A 22,479-nucleotide genomic window follows, 5' to 3' on the forward strand; every position below is an offset into this window, starting at 1 on the left:
AACAAATATGATGCTTCATAGGAAGCCAACCAGTGCCCATTGGGTTTGGAGTTGGTATATTTGGCTGTGTCTTTGGGCATGGCACTCATTCATCATGTTACATTGGCATGAATATGGGCCTGCATTTTCTTAACTGTGAAAGGAGTGAATTTGACTACACTTTTAGGCTTAATCAGAATGTAAAAGTAACTCTGTTAAGTCATTTTTCATTATAAAGTACATTTGATTCCCCCAAGTTCAACATGAGGCTCTTATTTAGAATATAAACAGAAGACTCAAATAACTAGATAAATGTTTATGATATTTTGAATATTTAAATAACGGTTGATACACTGTTGAGAGTCTAGGAAAGAGTAAACTATGCTTTGTATTTAAAAAAAATTATTTTCTTATGATGCTAGAAAACATAAGATAAATTTGAATTAGGTATGCCATTTTTTGTATTTGCAGGATTTAACATCTTTTTTACATTACTTAAGTTTAAACCACTGGTTTCTTTTTTGAACAGATCCTAGAGCTACACTTAAACCATGTATTTCATTGGGCTTGTGAAAAGAAGTCTCTAAACCAGAATTCTGATATGTACATCGATTTCAGGGGATCTGTATTTCTTTTCAGAATTGTGTGTAATTTTGTATGCAAAAATTATGTTTACGTTTTTCTCTTTGGAGAAAATCTCATTGCTTTTCTCAGATTCTCAGTGGCATCTCCTGCTCAAAAAGTCTAAGAATCCTTGAGTTGTGGGCAGCAGTATAGTACTCCTCTGTCTTAATAAATGGGGAATGTTGAACAGTGTACACTTCTTTACGTGTCTGGGCCATTTGTAATACGTTAGTATGTAATTTCTTGTTGCTTTTTAGGACAATTGTGAAGTCACATTGTTAGTCAGGTTCTGAAAGTAGTTTGAATGGTAAAGATTGAAAAGAGACAGAATTACCTCGAAAATCCTTTAAGTCATGGTTAAGATGCCCTTGTAACTTTCATCTGATTTAATTCACAGTCCTCAAACCTATATTTTACTCCCTTTCTCCCCTTGGTATAGGTAACTCAGATGATTCACCGTGAGCCAGACAAGCGGTTAGAGGCAGAAGATTACCTGAAGCAGCAGCGTGGCAATGCCTTTCCTGAAATATTTTACACTTTCCTTCAGCCCTACATGGCCCAGTTTGCCAAAGAAACATTTCTTTCTGCAGATGAGCGTATTCTGGTTATACGGAAGGATTTGGGCAACATTATTCACAATCTCTGTGGACATGATCTGCCGGAAAAAACAGAAGAAGAGCCCAAGGAAAACGGGCTGGTTATCCTGGTGTCTGTTATAACCTCCTGTCTACAGACCCTTAAATACTGTGATTCCAAACTTGCTGCTTTGGAACTTATTCTTCATTTGGCCCCACGATTAAGTGTAGAAATTCTTTTGGATCGTATTACTCCATATCTCTTGCATTTCAGCAATGACACTGTTCCTAGAGTCAGGGCTGAAGCCTTGAGGACGTTGACCAAAGTTCTGGCTCTTGTCAAAGAGGTTCCTCGCAATGATATCAATATCTATCCGGAATATATTCTGCCGGGCATAGCCCACTTAGCCCAAGATGATGCTACTATAGTCAGGCTAGCCTATGCTGGTAAGAGATCATTGTCCAAGTAATAGCTACTCATATTTTTGAAGTTAGTGACTATAATACTTCTTGTTTTTCTGATTTCTTTGGGAATTCCAAGAATGAACTTAGGTTCTTAAATTATTTGTGTAAATTTTAGTAATATAGCTAATCTGTTCTGGGGACTCAACTTTTGTGTGTACTCTCATTTTTGAAGTGATCAGAATTATTGAGTAAAAATATAATACAGAATCTTACGACTTTAGCAGGAGTATTTCATTGAATTTGATGTAAGACTAATGTTTACAAGTATGTGCTTTTGAGGTAGTGCCTTTAGGCCTTTTTGAAGATTCTCTGAACAAATAAGCTTGTTTGAATATCAGTTTTAGGGTATTCTACAACAGTTTATTGTTGTTGAAAAAGACTTACTCTGCTGGGTAATTGGTGTTGAAAGATCCTAGCCTATTAACTTACTGAATTTTATAGCCCTCTCAGTTACTCTAGTGCTTAGGATGTGCTTAGGCTGTGTGGCTTCTCTGTGATGAAGATAACACACCTGCATGTTTTACTTGTAATTCTCTTACAAAATCAAGTAATACAGATTCATATTTTAGCTCCCCAAATTAATTCCAAATGCTTATTTCTGCATGAAAAGGTCATTGAAACATTTACATAATTCCATCATTTATTTCTAAAGTGTAATCTGATGGAAATCAGGGATTCTTTTCTGAAATACATAATGTTTGGTGATGATATTGTCACTTTTTTTTGGTAAGATACTTGCTTAGTTCTTTTTATGCTTTGCTTATCACTGTTTTAATGGAACATGTACACAAAATGATCTTTAGACTCTGGCCTTATCTCTTAGGCACATCCACAAAGTGATTGGTGGTGATTGGGCTTTTTTATTTATTATTTATTTATTTATTTATTTATTTATTTATTTAATTGATTGATTTTTAGAGAGAGGGGAAAGGAGAAAGAGCAGGAGAGAAACATCACTGTGTGGTTGCCTCTCATGCGCCCCCAACTGGGGACCTGACGTGTAACCTAGTCATGTGCCCTCACTGGGAATCGAACCAGCAACACTTGGTTCATAGGCTGATTCTCTTTTTTTTATATGTACATTTTTATTTGTATTTAATCCATCTGCCTATTTACTTATGTATGGCTTTTGGTTTCTGTAACTATATAGGTATAAACTTCAGCCCTGGAAAATACAGGATTTCTTTAAGATCTGTGTTAATCATTTGTAACAAAGCATATTTATAATTCACTTGGTAAAGATAAATAATTGAGCTAGATAAAATTAAATAAAAATTTTTAGGTTTTAAAGACAAGCTGTATCTTTTGAGTTTCATGACCTACTTTTGGCCCACGGTATCTTAAGTCTCTTCTTAATTGTGGTAAATAGGTAAGGTTTTGATGTGTTGGTGCCATATTAACATATTGACATTCAATTACTAAAAGCCATAGCATAAAAATAATGCTACTATTTATTGAAAAACCTGTGTCAGGGCATCTGCTGCTCAAGGTTGTTGCAAGAGATACATAGATTCTAAGATAAATTCTAGGTTTAAGATTCTGAGATCTATATATCTTTCACAACTATCCCTTTCAAAAACCTCGAGTAGTGACTTATATTACCTTCATTTTACCAGTGAGGAAATTGGGAATGAGAAAGTCTAAAAAAAAGACTCAAATATATCTGGTCTAATTCTTTCTCAGTTCTCAGCTACTGGTCTAGACCTTGATTTTGAAGCATCCCTATTTTTCTTCGGTCTTTTCGGTCTTTATGATGAGAGTCCATGATAACCCAGAGTCAGTACCAGCCCCTTGCAATGTCCCTTCATTGTGGCTTGGTGCACAATAAAGCTGCCTTTTTAAATAGAGCCAGAAGTCTGTTTGAATTTGTATGGTTAAGTATAATTAAACTACATGGCAGTAATCATAAAAGTTTAAAATCAGTTTGTAAAATCTTTTACATTATTCTTTATTATTTTTATTTTTTTAGAGAGAGGGGAAAGGAGAAAGAGAGGGAGAGAAAGATCACTGTGTGGTTGCCTCTCACTCGTGCCCCTAACTAGGGACCTGACGTGCAACCTAGTAATGTGCCCTGACTGGGAATCGAACCAGCGACACTTGGCTCACAGGCTGATGCTCAATCCACTGAGCCACGCAGCCAGGGCTACATTATTCTTTTTTAACTCAGAGATGTTGGTATAATTTTGTGTCTTGGCTAAAGTAAGCTTTCAAGTACATTGTGGTTTATAAACTTCACTAGAAATTAAAGACACAGTGAGTCTTAGAATCAATAAAATAAAGTAGTTAAACTTAATGTTCAGTGCTATGTACTGCTAAGAAGGAAAAGAGTGCAATCTTTGGCTAAAAAGCACAGAAGTAATAGAGAAAGAAGGGTAGAGACAGGAACAAATAAAAATGTAAGGAAAAAGGTATAAGCAATAGAGTGGATGTAATTAATAGCAAATGTGATAGCAGAACTTAGAAGTAGTGGAGAGGAGTATCAGATAGTCTTACTAGATAATCAGAAAGAGAAACGAGAACATATAGACAACCTCAGAAGTGTGGCAAGCAGTCTCACACTTCGACTCCTTAAGGACTTCAGAGTATCACTTGTAAAGCAGTCCAACAATGGTTGATTCAGTTTGGTAATGGCTCATTTAGGTGTGAGGAAACCAAGGCTCACATTGGTTAAGCAACCAGCTACCAAGTGGCAGAGTAGAGATTTGAGCCAAGGTCTTTGTGATTCCAAAGCCCAGCTTGATCTGTTATTTCCATGTGAATGTTGGTTAGTCTAATGTCAATATACTGTTTAAAGGGTAGGATTCTGGCCCTGGTTGGTGTGGCTCAGTTGGTTGAGCGCCGTCCTGAAAACTGAAAAGTCATGGGTTCGATTCCTGGTCAGGGCACATACTTAGGTGGTGAATTCAGTCCCTAGTCAGGGGTGTGTGCAAGAGGCAACTGATCAGTGTTTCTCTTTCACATTGATGTTTCTCTCCCTCTCTTTCTCCCTCCCTTCCCCACTCTGTAGAATCAATAAGAGAAAAAAAAGTTCAAATAAAAAAAGGGGTAGGACTCTGTAGAAGAGTTGTTTTTTTATTTTTCCTCAATAGATTTGAGTGCTATATTTTGGGTTATTTTTGTATTTTTTTAAAGCTGCTTATGTTTCATTATTAAGACTGGTAGTCTAGGGATAATTGTAGATTATGAAATTAGTTACTAAAATGTGATTAGATTAAGTGCTAAATTTAGAAGTTCTACTTTTTCTCAGTTTTATAATTATTATTTTTATGTATAGAGTTAGGGAGAAAAAGGTGTAAGCATTACAGAGATTTAAGAAGACAATTGTAATTTTTCTTCCTTTTATAGAAAACATAGCTCTGCTGGCAGAAACAGCTTTGAGATTCCTGGAATTAGTACAGTTAAAAAATCTCAATATGGAAAATGACCCAAATAGTGAAGAAATAGATGAAGTTACACATCCCAATGGAAATTATGACACAGGTACTATGATTTTCTGTTCTAGATTTCCTGTTACTTAGAATGAATTACTAATGTGAACTTGCAGCAAATCATTTCTAATTCATGTATCATGAAAGAACATCAGTTGTATAGAGAGGAAGGGTTCCTGGTTTCTGATTGTTCTCTCTATTCTCAAACACTTACATAGCCAGAAAGTGATCAGCTTGTTGCCACAGATTCAAAGCTCAATAATTTTTCAGCCAGAATTGATTTGTGTCAGCAGTAAAGCTAGATGAATTATATCATGATAAAAGAAAAAACAAACCATTGGAAACATCGTAGCTGAAGAATCTAAACCTTTTCTCCTTATGTGAGTATATTCTGTGTATCCTCGATTATTAACTTGTGTTTATTCCATGCTGTCTGTGATGTACATATTAAAACCCATACAATTCACTGTAAAGGGACAGATGTGATGGTAAACTCTTTGAGGTCAGAGTTCCTGTCCCAAGTTTCTTTACATCCATACAGTTTTTAACAGGTTTATAGTTATTGTTTATTGAATTAGAGACTTAGACGTAAAATAATATGCTTAGGTCTGTTTTAAGATATTTCTAGTTGAGAAAAACCAGAGAAGATTTTTATGCTATAGACAACTGCAGTGTCTCCGTTAGTTGTTGAAATGGCATCATTATTAGACAGCATAATTGTCTTGAGTTGAAGACAATGAAATAATTCAGAAAGGAAAGCCTCACTTTTTCCATGGATTACTTAGGAAATAATACTGTTCAACGTTCTGTAACCATGTAATTGGATTTTTTTAGATAATTAAGTTAGGTATTAAAACTTTTAGGGAGTTAACCTAAAGTTTTTGTTATTTTTTAAAAAATGTGAGCGTTATAATTTTGCATATAGACTTTCTTTTCCCTTGACAATGCTGGACCAGGAGTGGCCTCTGCCCTCATTCATTTAGCCAACAGATAATTGTTAAACATAGCTCTACATCAGGCAATATTGTTTCTGCTCTAAGCACTAGGGATACAGTGGTGAATAAGACAGAAAGCATCCCTGCTCTTGAGCTTACATTTAATTGATAGTAAGGGAAAGATAGACAAGTAATAAATAAATAAAAGGGGAGGGTGGGTAGGAGATAAGGTCAGAGAACGTGGCTGTGGCCAGATTATGTAAAGCCATGACAAGACTTGCAGTGGCTTTCTGAAATATCAGAAATCTGGCCTTTGAAATGGTTTCTGAAAGTATTGCTGTGTACCATCAGATTGTATCCTGAATCAGTCTAGTGTTTTCAAGTCCCTGGTTAAGCTGACCTTATTGGAGCAGCATGATCTCCTTTCTGCTGCTTTCCCATAGTTTTCTCCTTAAGCCTTATTAATGGAGTAATTAGCGATAGATAGTACCATGCTTGTGAAATCAGTTTATTAAGGATGTTCTTCAGTTTTATATTTCAGGTTTCTATCTATCTTCAGAGCTCTGAATAGTGGAAAGTCTTAGTGATTATAGACTTTCTGTGGTGGTTCCTGTAATCATTCCATTTCTCTGAGGAGTAAGAAAGAAGAGAGTCTATACATAATGGGGAAAATTATCAATCTTGTCTTTACTTTTTCTTTCTTTCTTTTTTTTTTTTAGAGCTCCAAGCCTTACATGAAATGGTTCAGCAGAAAGTTGTCACTTTGCTAAGTGACCCTGAAAATATTGTGAAACAAACCTTAATGGAAAATGGAATAACACGGCTGTGTGTATTCTTTGGACGTCAGAAAGCCAATGATGTTTTATTGTCCCACATGATTACTTTCCTAAATGATAAGAATGATTGGCATCTGCGTGGAGCTTTTTTTGATAGTATAGTTGGTATGTTTCTTTTTTTAAATTCATCTTTAAGATTTTGAATTATCTTCTCAAAAAACATACCATCTGAAAGGTGACAATACTACCAAATTTTATTAATTTTATTAATAATGAAATGAGTTCCTAGTATTTCTGTCTCTATTCATGCTGCTTTTGTATGATAAGTATATCTTAGTTGATCAAGGGATTGATTAATTAAACTGTGATACATTCATATCAAGGAATACCATGTTGTCATTGAACACTACATTGAAAAAAAATATTTCATGACCTGGGAAAGTATCGTGAAATATTATTAAAGTGACTGCACTAGATTATAGATCTGCTTAAAGTATAAACCCAGTTGTGTCAAGGTAACAATAGTAAATCATATGTATTTATATAAAAGGCTAGAATGTATATACTAAGCTGTGAATAGTGGTTATTTCTGGGACAGGAATTATAGGTGATTGTTTTCTTTATATTTTCCATATTTGTCAGTTTTTAAATAATAAACATACATAACTTCTACAATCAGAAAAAAACAAAGTGTAATTATGATTGAAAATCAAATCTATTTGGTTGGCCATAAAGTCCATTTAGTTCTTTTTTGTAAAAGACACATTTTTCATTTTCACCAATAACTGTATTGATTTGTATATTTTGAGTATATTGGCTGTCTCCCACTATTGGCTTCTAGTGAGTAGGTAGAGGCCAGGGATGCTGCTAAACATCTTCCAATGCATAAGAGAGCCCCACAGCCAAGAATTATTTGACCAAACTATCAGTAGTACTAAGAAACTTTGCAGACCACTTCTGATATATTCCATCAGTCACAGCACCTTCTCCATACACTGCACAAATCTTTTTCTGAGTTTCAGTTGCATTTTTATCTTTATTGAAATAATAAAGCATAATATGATGAAAATGTTGCATATCTTCTTCCTTCGTCAATATTAAAATGGCTGTACAAAAATTCACCAATTTTGATGAGTTTTTTTTAAATGCACGCTGATATGACAGCCATCACAATACAATCTAATAGTTGTTTCGAATTAAGTTACAGACCACTAAGCACTACTACAGCCATCATACAGAAAAAAACTAAATGGACTTTTTGGCCAACCCAATAATTAGGAAATTTAGGTTTGGTCAGTTATGGAGTATTATATGCTCAAGCCATATTATTATGATTACCCGCTAACCCCCTTTATATCATTTTTGATATGATTGTACCATCTAGTCTGTTAAAATGCTTAAAGACCTTTTTACACTTTGGAAAGCTTTGCTGCCATTAGAACTTTCTCATGTAGTAGTAGAAAGCTGTAGAGTATAGATTTTGTTTCCCAATATTCTGTGAAAGGAACTGCTAAAAGGTTTGCTGTTGGATGTATGTTTCAAAAAAAAAAAAAAAAAGGAAGAAACTCATCGGCAGCCGTCCGTCTCGAGAGACGATGGTGTAGCTTCTTAAGAGTCTATCTGCACCGCCGAGAATGGCTGTGCAGTCCGACTCGGGAGTGACACGGTATCTGTCTCCTCCCGTGTTGAATCGACATCTTGTGATGACGCTGGAGTGTCCTCTCCAGTGAAGCTGAAGCTACAGAGCGTGGGCAGGGTGATATGGAGGGTCTGCTGTTGCCCATGCAGCAGACCCACCCCTCTCTTCGCAGCTGAAGGGTCCAAGGGAAAGACGGAGTCAATACAGCTTGGCTTCAGGTGCGCCGCAGGAGTTGCCGGTGTTGACTACAACGTCAAACCGCCTTAGGGACTCCGGCTCCGGATTTTCTGTTGGGGTTTACTCCCTTAGCCTTTCCCCTGAAGAGGTATGCTGCAAGGCAGTGGAGGTTTTTTGGAGTCAGAGTTTTCCTTCTCTTATTATAAGTATACAGCATATAATACATATAACACAAAATATGTGTTAATCGACTGTTTGTTATCAGTCAACAGTAGGCTATTAGTTAAGTTGTTGGGGAGTCAAAAGTTATATATGGATTTCGAATGTGCTGGGATTGGTGCCCCTAACCCTTGAGTTGTTCAAGGGTCAACTGTACCTCTCTCTGTTCCCTCTCCAACTCTGTTACAACTTTAAGCCAATCAGGCTCATGTCTTACCTGGACTGGTGGTAGTTTACTATTATTTTTCCCTTCTCCAGTGCAGTTGCCCTCTATCCAATCTTCATGCTGTAGTCGGTGTTTTGTCTGACATCTCTCTTAAACATAGGATGCTTATATAAACATGTATTTAATAGATATATTAGTATCCATGGTGGTGATGGTAGAGAAGCAGAATCAAGAAAGACCTCTTTATTGGAAGGATGATATTTAAATTGAGACCTGAAAGATGATTGGGAGCTAGCTATGGTATGGGGTGTTAGTTTCAGGCAGAGGATGTTGCTTATACAAAGACTTGAAGGCCAGAGCGTGATGCACTGATTTATAGGGAAGAAACTCATATGGCAATAGTATTCATGTTTCTGCAAATGCTACTACATAATACTTTAGATAAAAGGATACTTCTTACTTTTGAAAAGCTTTGAAATTGCCTGTTCTTGCTTTGTTATTATTGTATCTCTTCTTTTCAGACATTTAGGTTTTTTTTGCATTAGTTTATTGAATCTCAGTTTTGCATCTCAGGATTCATTTAGCTAAGTTTTTGAATATAATACTTTGCTTTTCACATCTGTCTTTCTCTTTTCTTTTTTCAACAATTTTATTTTTATTCCTTTTTCTGAGAAAAGGTGGTTCTTAGAACTTTCTTCATCTATTGGTCAGTTCATCTGTATTTTGAAACATGGCTGTATATATTTTTATTTAAAAATACTTTTCATGGATATTTTGTTTGTTTATAAGAGTAATGCGTGCGTGCTGTAGAAAATTTGGAAAATCGAGAAACCAAGAAGAAAACAAATAGTCTCTAATCATATAACCCATGTACAACCTCAATGAATGTTTTGGTGTTCTTTTCCTGTAGGTTCTTTCCTTCTCTTTCCATCCCATCTATCCCATTCTGTTATATATATGTTGAGAGACACTAAGCGTAGGCATTCCAGAACCAGAATGCTGGGTGTAAGTTCTGTTTTTTTCCCTTACTAGTTGTGGTTTTTGCAGAAATCATTTACTCTCTTTTGTGCCTTAGTTTCCCTATCCATAAAATGGGAATAATAATAGTACCCTTTCTATTGGTTGTTCATTGGTTGTTGTGAAGATAAAATGAATTAACATGTAATAATGTCTGGTGTTTGAATGCTGTGCATATGTTACGTTTTTCTTTATTTTTTTTTATTGATTTTAGAGAAGAAGCGGGGGAGAGAGAGAGAGAGAAACATTGATTTTTGTTGTTTCACTTATTTATGCATTCATTGGTTGATTTGAACCCACAACCTTGGCATACCAGGACTATGCCCTAACAAGCTGAGCTACCTGGCCAGGGCTATATTACTTCTTAATTTTACTACTTAAACCTTTTTCTAGTATTGTATGTTTTAAGCATTTTCTCATGTCACTAAAAATTCTTTGAAACCATAACGTAATCTAAATATTCCATTTTATAGTTTAACCAAAATTTATGAAACTGTTCTGTTGTATATTTAAATTTTTTTCTTTCATAGATTGTACAGATAATCTTTTTTTGAAAGATTTTATTTTTAGAGAGAGCGGAAAGGAGAGAGAAAGAGAGGGAGAGTAACATTGATGTGAGAGAGAAACAGTAATCAATTCCCTCTCACAGGCCTCTAACAGGGGACCTGGCCTGCCACCCAGGCGTATGCTCTGAGCAGGAACCGAACCAGCAACCTTTCAGTCCACAGGCTGGCATTCAATCCACTGAGCCACACCAGCCAGGGCACAGATAATCTTTTATGTACATTTTGTTTTTGATTATTTTTTCAGGCTAGAATCTGAAATTTTAACTGCTGGGTTAAAGAATAGAAATATATTTTTTAAACTCTTGACACATTTTATATCCTTTTCAGAAAGATATTTTTCATTTTGATCTGTATTGTTTGACAGCACTGCATACTTCCAGTATGAAATATGCTTCAATTAATCTTTGCTTGTTGGTAGGGTAAAATAACTTGTTTCAATATAGTATATTTCTTTCTTAGTAGTGAAGGTGAAAGACTTTCTTGTGTGTGTGTGTGTGTGTGTGTGTGTTTATTAACACTTAAAAAATTTTTCCATCTCCCTCCATCAGCTTGTTCTCTATATCTCTGCATCTTTTTCTATTTTTATTCATTTTTTGTTTGTTTGTTTTTAGATTTCACACATAAGTGAAACAATGGCATTTGTTAAAACTTCCTCATATTAATTTCTTATTTTATGAATTTTAAATTTATTATTTTTTGATGGTGCTGTGCTTTTCTTGTTGATATATTTGAGGATTTATATATCTACATTAAGAACATTAACTTTTTATTGTTCGTATGGCAGAATTATTTTCTCAGATAACTTGATTATTACTTTTTATGTCCTAAGCAGTTGCTGTGTTGTCAGTTTATTTGATCTTTGCTTTGTGACTTTTTTTTTTTTTTTTTTTTTTTGGTTTTTACTTTTGTGCCTACAGTTTTTTCTGATTCCTGAATTAGGCTAATAATCTTTTTGTTCGATGTGTGTCATGTTTCTTTTCTTTTCTTTTTTTTCCAAATGTTTTATTTTTCACACTTAACTGATCTTTATTTTGGGCTATGGTGTGAAGTGAAATCTAAATTTTTCTTAGAAATATAACTAATTTGACCAACACCATGTATTAAACATTTCCTTTTTCCCCTATTTGTGAAGCTTCTGTTATCATCTGGGTATCTGTTCTATTTCATTGACTTCTCATTCTTGTACTCAATATTGTATTCTATTCTTATAGCTATATCATGTTTTAATTTTTATATAGTTATAACTAACTTTAGTATCTGGTAGGATAAGTTCCCCAGGTATCACCCTTTTCCAAAATACTTTGAGCTGTCTTAGCTCATTAGACATTTCAGTTTATAACATTTCTAAATATAATCCACTGGCATTTTAGATAATACTGGGTGGGCCAAAAATTCCATTTGGTTTTTCCGTAAAATAAAAGACACATTTTTCATTTTCACCAGTAACTATTGGTAACTATGGTTTTGTTCTCAATTAATGTGTTGATTTGTTATCAACTTCAACTGGTCTACCTGACTGTGGAATCTCATCCAGTGAAAAACACCCACCACAAAACTTCGCAAATCACTTTTGATACATTCCATCAGTCACAGCACCTTCTCCATGCTCTGCACAAATGGTTTCTGGGTTTCAGTTGCATTTTTCCTTTCTTGAAATGATAAAGCATAATATGCCAGAAATGTTGCATATTTTCTTCCATCTTCAATTAAAGTGGTGGCTACACAAAAATTAATCAGTTTTGATAAGTTTTTTTTTTTAATGCATGCTGATATTACAGCTGTCACAGTACAATCTAACATAATTGTTTCAAATAAAGTTAAAGACAACTAAGCACTACTAGAGCCATCTTAGGGAAAAAAACAAATGAGCTTTTAGGTCAACCCAATATTTTTCCTTTTCTTACAGAAAAAAATTCTAAAATTATTGATCAATTATAGGGAAATATGCTTTTATAAATTATTTAAAATTTATTTAGAATTTATTAAGTAATATAGGAAAAGCAATAGTTCCATATTCTAGAGACAGCTATTCTCATTTGTGATTTTTGGTTTGATATCTTCAGGTGATTATTTCTATAACTCACTTATATATTACTACTTGTAGAATTACCAACTTGAGATTTATTTCTTGACTTTTCCATGCCAGATTCCTCTCCCCCCCTGTTTTTGAGATATAGATCACTATTTTCAGTGCTTTAGTTTGTTATTTTTATAACTTTAAATAATTAAACTATTTCATATTGATCCCCTTCTGATTTGGACTACAAGAATATTATTGCCCCTTTCTTTCTGCCTTTTTTTCTTTTTTTTGATGGTTGATAATTCAAATAATTGTTTGCATTGTCATAGTTGATAATAATTACATTTTGCTCTATAATTATAATAGTCTTTCGTGCTTTGTATAGACTGGTTCTAAAAACGCAAAACAAAATTTACATGAATATGAATGTCTTAAATGTATTGGCTTGTAGAGTCAAGTAGCACATTATTTATCTTTGATTCACCACAGTTCCAATGGTATGACTTACTTATCCTTGATGAGAATGTTTATAACATCGAAGTCAATGGATTCTATTTTCTGTCCTCTATCAATTACAATAGATATTGCACATTTTAATTTATCTCATATTTATACCATGACCTTCTTGACAAATTTCTTGTTTGTCCTAGAGTTTCATATTCCTTTGCTTTCGTTTTATAGAGAAAAGTAATATGCCATTTTTATCTTATCTATATCTAGCCTTTTTTTCTTTTTTTTTTTTTTACCAATTTTTTCTGCTGTTTGCAACTTATTCCATTTTCCTTCTTGACAACATTTAAAAAATTTAGTGGCTTTTTGCTCTAATTTCAGCTAATTGATTTCTAGATCTTTTCTAGGTATTATCTTTTTTTCCCTTTTTAATTCCTGGTTATAGGTACTATTTTGCACATTACACATTTTTTTTTATTTTGCTAGAGTACATCCTTCAGTAACTTTCTTAGATATGGTTGCATGGGAGGCAAACCGGTATAGTTCTTGCATATCTCAAAATGACTTATTTTTGTTTTCTTATTTTATTGACAGTTTAGACATAATATTTCATAACTTTGAAGGTCTTGCTCTGTTATAGTTTAGCCTTCATTGTTGCTGAAGATAATCTGATGCCATTCATTCTCCTTCACTTTTAGGGGACCTGTATTTTTCTTTCTGTAAGTTCCTAGGATCTTGTTTTTTTCTCTTGATGTTCCTGAATTTCTTGATGATTTGCTTTGGCTGGTTTCTTTTCATTTATTGTGCTGGGTTGGAAGTGCGATGTCGTCTCCTTGATGGTTGCTCAGTATATTTGTTTTTTCATCTATTTTACTGTTTTACTTAATGGCATTTGTACTTCCAGGTATAAAGTATGTCATCCTGTAATGTTCCTTCTCTTTTTCAGGTGTTGCTGCCTATGTTGGCTGGCAGAGCTCCTCAATTCTCAAACCCCTGCTACAACAAGGGCTTAGTGATGCTGAGGAATTTGTTATTGTGAAAGCTCTTAATGCCCTTACCTGTATGTGCCAGTTAGGGCTGCTACAAAAACCCCATGTCTACGAATTTGCCAGTGATATTGGTAAGTTTCTATTTGTCAAGATTAGGGTAAGAAAATTAGGATATGGGAAGAGAAATAATTCATAGAGCATTGTAAAATTTCTAGGCAATATAGGGTTAGATTTTCTACTTTATTGTTCCCATATTATGTGTGTATGTGTGTTTCTGTGTGTGCACACACATGCGTGCTGGTGCATACATGCGTGTATCTATGTGAGAGACAGACAGGCAGGCAAACAGGATCATTGCTTCTCCAGGCCAGGTTGGGAAATCTCTTTTCTTAAATCCTCATCCAAGGGTATGTTTATTTATTTTAGAAAGAGAGGAAGGGAAAGAGAGAGTGAGATACATCAATGCGAGAGAGAAACATTAGTCAGTTGCCTCCCAATATATGCCTCTACTGGGGATCGAACCCACAACCTTTTGTTATATGGGATGGTGTTCCAATCAACTGCGCCACCCGGCCAGGGCTCTTTGTTTTTATTTACAGTTAAGTCTGTGATCCTTGAAAAACACACTGTGGATAAAATCTTTAACTGTTCTGAAGAATCAGCTTATTTTTTTGGACACTAGACCACTCATCAAGTTGAAATTGGATGTGGAGGATTGTCTATTTCATGTGTCACTGCACTCATTGCCAGTTAAGAATTCTTAGTATTGAAGTTAACCACTGTTAGTAATTTTATTCACTTGTGAAAGGAATTAATTCCTTGACTTTTATAGCAGTTACGTATTTACCTCAACTTAGAATTTAGAATAAGCCCAAACAAGTTAATATGACACATCCTAAAATTAAGAATATCCAGAACTTTTAGTCTTTTTATCACTTCACTGTAAGAAAGTAAGCCAAGTAAGATTGCAAGTTGGCTTTCTCCGCAGAGGATATGAAATTTTAGAATATTTCCTCTAGTTAAAATGCTAAATTGCTGCTAAATGCCTTGCCAAGGACAATTAATAGAAGACCAAAATTGGTTAGAATTGGTTAATAGATTTTTTTTGAGGCACTGGTTAATAGTTTTTTTTTTTTTTTTTGAGGTACTCCTCGGGAAAAAAAGAGGAGTCATTTATTTTAATTGTTGGGAAACTAGATGGTAGCTGGTAGAGGTGTATAAAATTTCTGGAAATTTTTAAGGCATGAATGTAGTTTTCAAAAAAATTTGTGGAAAATTTAAATATATGTAGGTTTCTAATTCTCTAATGTCTATAATTCTTTTAGTTTATAACTAATTTGGTTCGAATTTTTGATTATTTTTTCATTATTTTATTTTATTATTATTTTTAAAGAAGTGCAAATTTTGTAGAAAACAGTTGAGTATTAGCAGTACAACCATGATAAAAATCTCCATCACATTTAAATGTTTTTGATTTTTTATATGAGCTATGGAGTATTGAACCTTCAGGGATTCATCATCTATTTTTTCCCACTTTTTAAAAAAGCAAATACTAGAACCGAAATCATCAATATTGTAAAAAAAGCAAAAGATATTAGAATTGATTTTGAATTTCTGGTCCTGTGTAGTGGAAGGCAGATATAGAAAGTACGCATTTTCATGATAGTATTAATGAGAAAATGTATTGTGTTGACATGAACACCTTGCTACCTGGAATATTTTCCTGCTCGTTCTCATTTTCTGAATTCTAGTATCAGTGCTTTGTTTCCTCCTTGGCATTACTCCCCAAGGGTTGAGCTTTTCTTGCTTTTGATTTTGGTTCTCTTTATTTTACTTAATATCCTCTGTATATAAATATGTACCCATAGTATATTTTAAGTTTACATAATATATTTCTGTTGACTTTGGAAATTATTTTTGATATTTAATGTAGCTTATAACTGGCATTTTATTTATCTGAAAAATGGATGTCCATCAATTTTTAAGCAAAATTCATCATAGAGTTTTTTTATCCTACCTCTTAAACTTTGTAGAGGTTTTACTGGGCCCTGCTGTTTCTAATCATTGATCATAGGATGAACACATGGGATACTTATGCATCTTTAATTTAGCATCAGAATAAATTATTATCTTTAGCTATAGAATAAATCCAGTGTGGTACAATTTCTTGGATGGGGAACGCCCTTAGAACTGTTGTAGAACTGAATTTAGGACCAGCTATGAGGAAAAAGAAAAAACCTTGCTGAGAAAGGTTAAATAAACAATCATTGTGGGCATTCTAAACTATTTAAAAGAAAAATACGGTTTTTAGTAACTTAAAAATGCCTAATAAAACACATGATAAGCTGCACACATCTCTGTTAGCTTAGGTAGTGATTCTTAAAGGGAATGGTGCTGGTAGTGATGGTGATTATCATGATTTTTCAGTTCTTTCAAAAACTGTACTCTTCCCACTTAGATATTCTGAATAGTCACCTTTCCCCATCCTTGTCCCTGAATAATTGGAATAAGTTGGGTGGAGAAGAGATTGTTTTATAGGAAATCCTCTTGATTTCTGGTTTCTTGTTTTTTTAGTGTTTAAGGTATTTTGTATCTATTAGCTACGTGGTGATATAATAATGCTATATAACAATCAACCACATATTCTCAGCAAATGCTTCATTAAATTTCTCATTATGCATCTGTAAGCTGTGTGCATTAGGCTTTGCATCTCCAGATTGTCAGTGGTGACTGTGATCCATGTGACTTATTCTGGGCTTATGTTCTGGGCGATGGCAGGAGCACGAGAGAGCAAGCCTTGCTATTCAAGCCTCTGTTTGTATTAACATCCCATTGGTCAGAGCGGTAATATCACTGAACCAGAAGCATGAATACAAGGCAAGAGTATGGCTGTATAACACAGATTACATAAAGAGTTGGGACCAAAATTCAGCCTCATACAGTGCCCAACTCCTGCCAAGTCATTTTGGGTTTAGTTACTTTTTGGAGGTTTTTCAGTGTTTTTCCATTCCTCATTTTCCGCATTGTCAAAGAAAATTACTAGTCTTCCCTTGTTGGATGTATCAGAGGCTGCAGGATCTTTATGAAATAATCAAAACCTTCTCCGAGTACAAAGACAAGAATTGGAATGGGAGAACTTTGGAGACATATTTTGAATAAATTTGTTTTCCTTCCCCTTTTTATACTATAAGTAATATTAGCATGTGACATTGTTCTTATTTCTCTATTGGCATGAATTTCTTATAAAATTACTATCCTCTAAATGCTGATGTTCTTGCATGCTCAGAACTAACACAGATTTTTCTTTTTTGCTTTTAGAAGTTTGAATTTTATTATAAATCTTTGTTTAGTTGAAACCACTGATTTTAAGTGTAGTACACAAAGTAGTTAATGTAAAAGGGGTGAAAAGATACTTAATTTTTTGGTTTAATCTTATATTTTAAACTCTTTAAGAAAGGACATCATGTTTTCTGCCTTTTAGTTTTCATTTATAATGCCTTGTGATGTATTAGTTTTGATTAAAATTGCTTCCTCAAATCTTAATGCTATGGCTTAGAGATGAGACAACGTATTTCTTTGCTCATTATGTGGTAGATACAGTGTCCTTGGACTTCTTCAGGGACGTGGAAAGGGGAATAGTAGTTTGCTATATAGTGTTGGGGCTTTTTATGTCCTCTAATAGTTTTTAATCCCATCTTTTAAATAAGTAGATGCCTTACCCATCTTCAGGCCTGACTAAAAACTATACATTTAAATTCTCAGAAAGGAGGTAGCTGTTTTTATTCTTTTATGCTATTGCTGAGTTCTGTGTTTACTTGGTTGAGTTTACATCTCAGGATAATTGAGTATGTGAGGGCACCTGATACTAACATGTGGTATAATCTTTATTTCAGTTGTGTTATAGGGTGAAAATTTGTTTATCTTGATAGTTTGAAAGTATTTATGAAGATGGTTTAATCCATTCCTTTTTTAAAAATTCTTTAGCCCCCTTTCTGTGTCATCCCAATCTATGGATACGTTATGGTGCTGTGGGATTTATCACAGTGGTAGCTCATCAAATAAGCACAGCTGATGTGTATTGTAAACTGATGCCTTATCTTGACCCATATATTACACAGCCAATAATACAGGTAAGCATGTTTCAACTTGGAATCCATCCTGCCTACAAACTGCACATTGAAGAAAAGGTTTAGAAAGTCCCTTTTTTATTGAAATTGGGCTAGAACATTTTCAGGTTTCTTTCAAGCTAATGAATGAAACAGATACTTTTGAAGATGAGAAAAGTTCAAGAGACTATTATGTATCATGTAATGCATAGTATAGCACCCAGTGGCTCATACTTCGTTCTTTTATGTATATTGTTGTAAAGTATCTTTAAGTGAAATATAGCCGTAATGATTATGCTTTTATTTTAAGAGGTATAACAGATTTCAGTCCAAGTCAACATTAATAGTAAATTAGAAAAAGCCTTTTTCAAATGTTTGTGTTTTGGATCACTGCTTGGTTCCGGTTTCTGTTTTTTGTTTTGTTTTTTAAAATTTATGATTACAACTCTGCTCCCACCCAGCAATACAGCACTTGATGATAAACTTTAGGTCTCTGCTTTGCACAGGCAATTGTTTACCCGACTTGTCAGTGTTTTATCTTGCTGGACAGCCAACTGTCAAAATAGGTATTTAAATTGAATGGACTGTTGAGAGAGAATTCTGGCTGTTAAAACATGCTGAAATATATTATTTTAACTGAAACTCTGTCTATCTTTTGCAAATTCACATATTATGGTTTCCGCCTACTTATATATATCAGTGTACCTTCCCTTTTGTTGGAGAAAGTGGCCGTGGATATCTTGTGGAGATGAGGAGGATTTGGTTGTACCTTGAGCTCTTTTCCCATAGATTCATCCATTTCTGGAGATCATTATTCTTTATTTCATAGTTCGTAGAATTTTTTATTTTTACCCCAAGAACAAGTTATTTATATGTGAAAGATGGATAATATTACTAGAAAATATGCCCTCTTTTTTCAAGTTTCCTTGAAAATCAGGTCTAGAGGCTTCTACTACTTTTGACCACTTATACAATTTGGAAGTTTGTTTATGAAATGTTTTTATAACACAGTGTGAAATGTCTCTGGGATTTAAGAATTGCCTGCATTTTCGTAATAACTTTTAGTTTTGATTTACTATTATAAATATGACCTATAAGTGGTTTGTTAGAAATCTGTACCATTCTGTTTTCTCAGAAATTCGTTGTAATTTTTTTTTTTTGCTTTTATCATTGTTTTATATTTTGAAAGGTCAGGATCAGGATTTGAGAGGCTAATTATCCATATGTTTCCTAAATCATACCTTTCTACAGTTTGATTTAAACAAAAGATACCCATTTATGCTGGTTTCCACTGGTCAACTCACCAGGTAGTTAAATATATCTAAAGAAAGTCCTCTGGATTACTGTTAGTCACGTTCATCCTTTTTATTACAAATGCATTGACAAGGAGAATATTCTCGGGGATAATAAAAAGAAGGATTTCATCAACTCTTTGGAGAGAATAATTTTTTTTAGAAGTAGTTGAAGCTACTGGGAAAACCTGATTGTGGAAGGGAAGCCCTGTGACTATTGAGCATCTTTTCAGGGTCAGTACCTTACAGCTGTTAGGCCTGTGAACTGCAGGTACCTTTTAAATCTAGGAAGTCATCTGACATTTTGGGATCTAGAAAAATCTTTTTCATTTTCTAAACTTTCTAACCTAGGTATTAGTCTTCCAGTATCATAGACACAGATGTGTACACAGATGCTAACAATAAAAAGAAATACCTTAGCTCTTTAAAGGTCACTAGTATTTTTTTTTCTTCTAAGCAAAAATTGCAGATGTTCATATCTTGCATTTTCTTAGAAAATACATACCTGTGTTAACTTGACAGAGGTTGTGTCGAATTTGAAAATAACTATACAAAGTGTTGTATTTTTGGCTGAATCTTTTTATTTTTCTGTTATAGATTGAAAGAAAACTTGTACTACTCAGTGTTTTGAAAGAGCCAGTAAGTCGCTCTATATTTGATTATGCTTTGAGGTCTAAAGATATTACTAGCTTATTCAGACACCTTCACATGCGTCAGAAGAAACGAAATGGCTCTCTTCCTGATTGCCCCCCTCCCGAGGATCCTGCCATCGCACAGCTCCTGAAGAAATTGCTCTCACAGGTTGTATCACCTCTCTGGAATCTTATATTTAAATGCAAATTTCATAAAAACATGAAAGCATCCATTTAGGTATTAAAAATACTTTTGGTTGATTAGGTTCATCAGGCTAAGTAAATAAATCTGGCAACTGTTCTATGCTTTTGTTTTGCTACCTAGAGGATACGCAGATGACGAGAAGTCATTGGGTTGAACTAAATTAAGAAATCAGGGGAGACCTAATAAGTTTCTTTGTGATTACTGGCTATATAAATGAGGAAAAGAGTAGATATAAGCTTAGATTTGAAGAATGGTCTTGTTTCAGATCCATATTTCACTAAAAATATAATGAAATTTAATTAGAAGAAACATTACAAAGCCCAGACACAATACAAAAAATTCCTGGTTTATTTCAGTCCAAATTCAGAGAGTTCTCATTGCATGCAAATAGCTGCAGTAACTGGGATTTATAATGCATCTTAAATTGAATAAACCAGCAGTTTACTGCTCTATATTATTAAATGACTCTGAATTTGGATCAATTAACAAATCTTGTTAGAGATATGAAGTAAACTTTTTATTATACTTGGCATTAGTAGGGCCTCTTCAGAAATATTAAGTCTAGATTCAGCATCCTGTTATAAGAGGGATGTGTGGAACCTAGACAATTCAAGATAGGAAAAAAATGATTAGAAGTAAAGGATACAGTTTCTGAGAAAGCGCTCCATGAGCCATAAAGCAAATTCTGAGAGACAACTTTAATGACTGTCTTTAAGATTGCAGGATGTTTTGGTTAAGAGACTGCTTGTCTGTCATGTCTTGTCTAATGAGAAAAGATGATAAGAAAATGCTCCAGTTGCAAGAGAGAATTTGATTAGTTTTGGAATCTAATCCTTTTATTTATTGTACTTGTCACTGAATATCCAGTACAGTTTGATGCCCAAACATTGGTCTGGGTAATTGAATATATGAACAGGGCCCTACGGAAGGCCCGTCAATAACCATTTTGGTTTTTTTAGCTCTAAATTTTTCTGGAGGCTAGAACTGCCTCTGAATGTCCCTTCCAGGCCAGTGGTTCTGTTTCCTATATATTTGGAGACTTAATTTGATGTGACTTGAATTGTTAAAGAGCTCTTTCTTTGGGTTTTCTTTTAACCTTGGCTCTTACAGTAGATGTATTTTATATTTTAAAAAGCAAAACATAGAAAACTGGATAGTGAATCATATTTTTCTGTTGTTTTGTCTTAAGTAATTCTTAACAAAAAGATTGCAGCATAAAATAAAAACCACCCCAATTTAGATGTTTCTTTGGGCTTGGATGGTGTGATTCTTTGTATTTCTCTCCTGCACATCCTGTATATTGAATTAAAAATCTCTGTACAGTACTGAAATTTCCTTTTCATTGTAAGTTATTAGTTACATCATGGAGCCACTCTGGCCTCTAGTTCTTGCTTTTCTTCTTGCGGTGGGTGTAGGTTTTGCTACTGATGTGCGTAATAGGAGGTGGAGTGAAAGAACAGTTTCTATAGCCTGGCTGCTTCCTGCTGTTCTCCCAAACCCACCATTGCTGCTACCCCAGCGCCCGTCTCCATGATGAAATCATTAACACTCACTGACTTCTGTTCCTCTAAATGTTTGCTTGCTGTATTCATCTGTCATTTATCCCCTCATTTGCGTAAGTGGGGAAAGAGGAATATGTAACCCACTGTTTTATGGTGTTTCTGTTAATAATAGTTTCAGGAGACTCCTAAAGGTAGAGTTACTCTGTTTCAAGGGACAGGTGCTGCTAGTACTTCAGGTCAGAATCTCAGAGGTCCTCAGAAGAAGTAACAGTGGAAAAACACCAGCTTTCACTTTTTGAGGACCTATGAGTCAACCATGGTAGTCGGTACTGTCTATAGTTTGTGACTGTTCTTAAAATGAGCTTGTGTAACAGAAGTTATCCCCATTTTATAGAATATAAGAATCAATGAGGGTAGCCAACTTGACTTTGCTCACACAATTATGTAAGTTTCGAAGCGGAGATTTAAACCTAAACCTCTCTCACTCCAAAGCCCATGCTCTTCCACCATGCCATCTTACTTCCCCAAGTAAACAGAGGACAGGGAGCTATAAGACTGAGAAGCTTGAGTAGGTTTAGTGTAGACTTAGGAAGAAGTTCGTGTGCAGCTCATCTCTTCCAGCTACTGGCCAGTTTTCTCTGCCTTCACTTCTTTGTGGTCCTTGCACTACCTGAGTTTCTTGGGATTACTAGTAGAATTGAGTCCTTCCTAATATTA

At 34.4% G+C, this 22,479-nt stretch overlaps 1 protein-coding gene across 1 annotated transcript in view; it reads left to right on the plus strand.

The window, feature by feature from the left end:
- Positions 1–22,479, plus strand: part of PIK3R4 (phosphoinositide-3-kinase regulatory subunit 4) — a 58,014-nt gene that overhangs the window by 9,208 nt on the left and 26,327 nt on the right. Inside the window, exons 3-8 of the mRNA XM_090284349.1 lie at positions 1,043–1,625; positions 4,989–5,123; positions 6,726–6,947; positions 13,983–14,156; positions 18,010–18,155; positions 20,021–20,224. Of these exons, the coding sequence (XP_090140475.1) occupies positions 1,043–1,625; positions 4,989–5,123; positions 6,726–6,947; positions 13,983–14,156; positions 18,010–18,155; positions 20,021–20,224 (1,464 nt within the window). The remainder of the gene's footprint in view (positions 1–1,042; positions 1,626–4,988; positions 5,124–6,725; positions 6,948–13,982; positions 14,157–18,009; positions 18,156–20,020; positions 20,225–22,479) is intronic.

The sequence above is a fragment of the Furipterus horrens genome, unplaced genomic scaffold (genome assembly GCF_987537825.1).
Source record: "Furipterus horrens unplaced genomic scaffold, mFurHor1.1.pri manual_scaffold_7, whole genome shotgun sequence".
In the NCBI taxonomy this organism is placed as follows: domain Eukaryota; kingdom Metazoa; phylum Chordata; class Mammalia; order Chiroptera; family Furipteridae; genus Furipterus; species Furipterus horrens.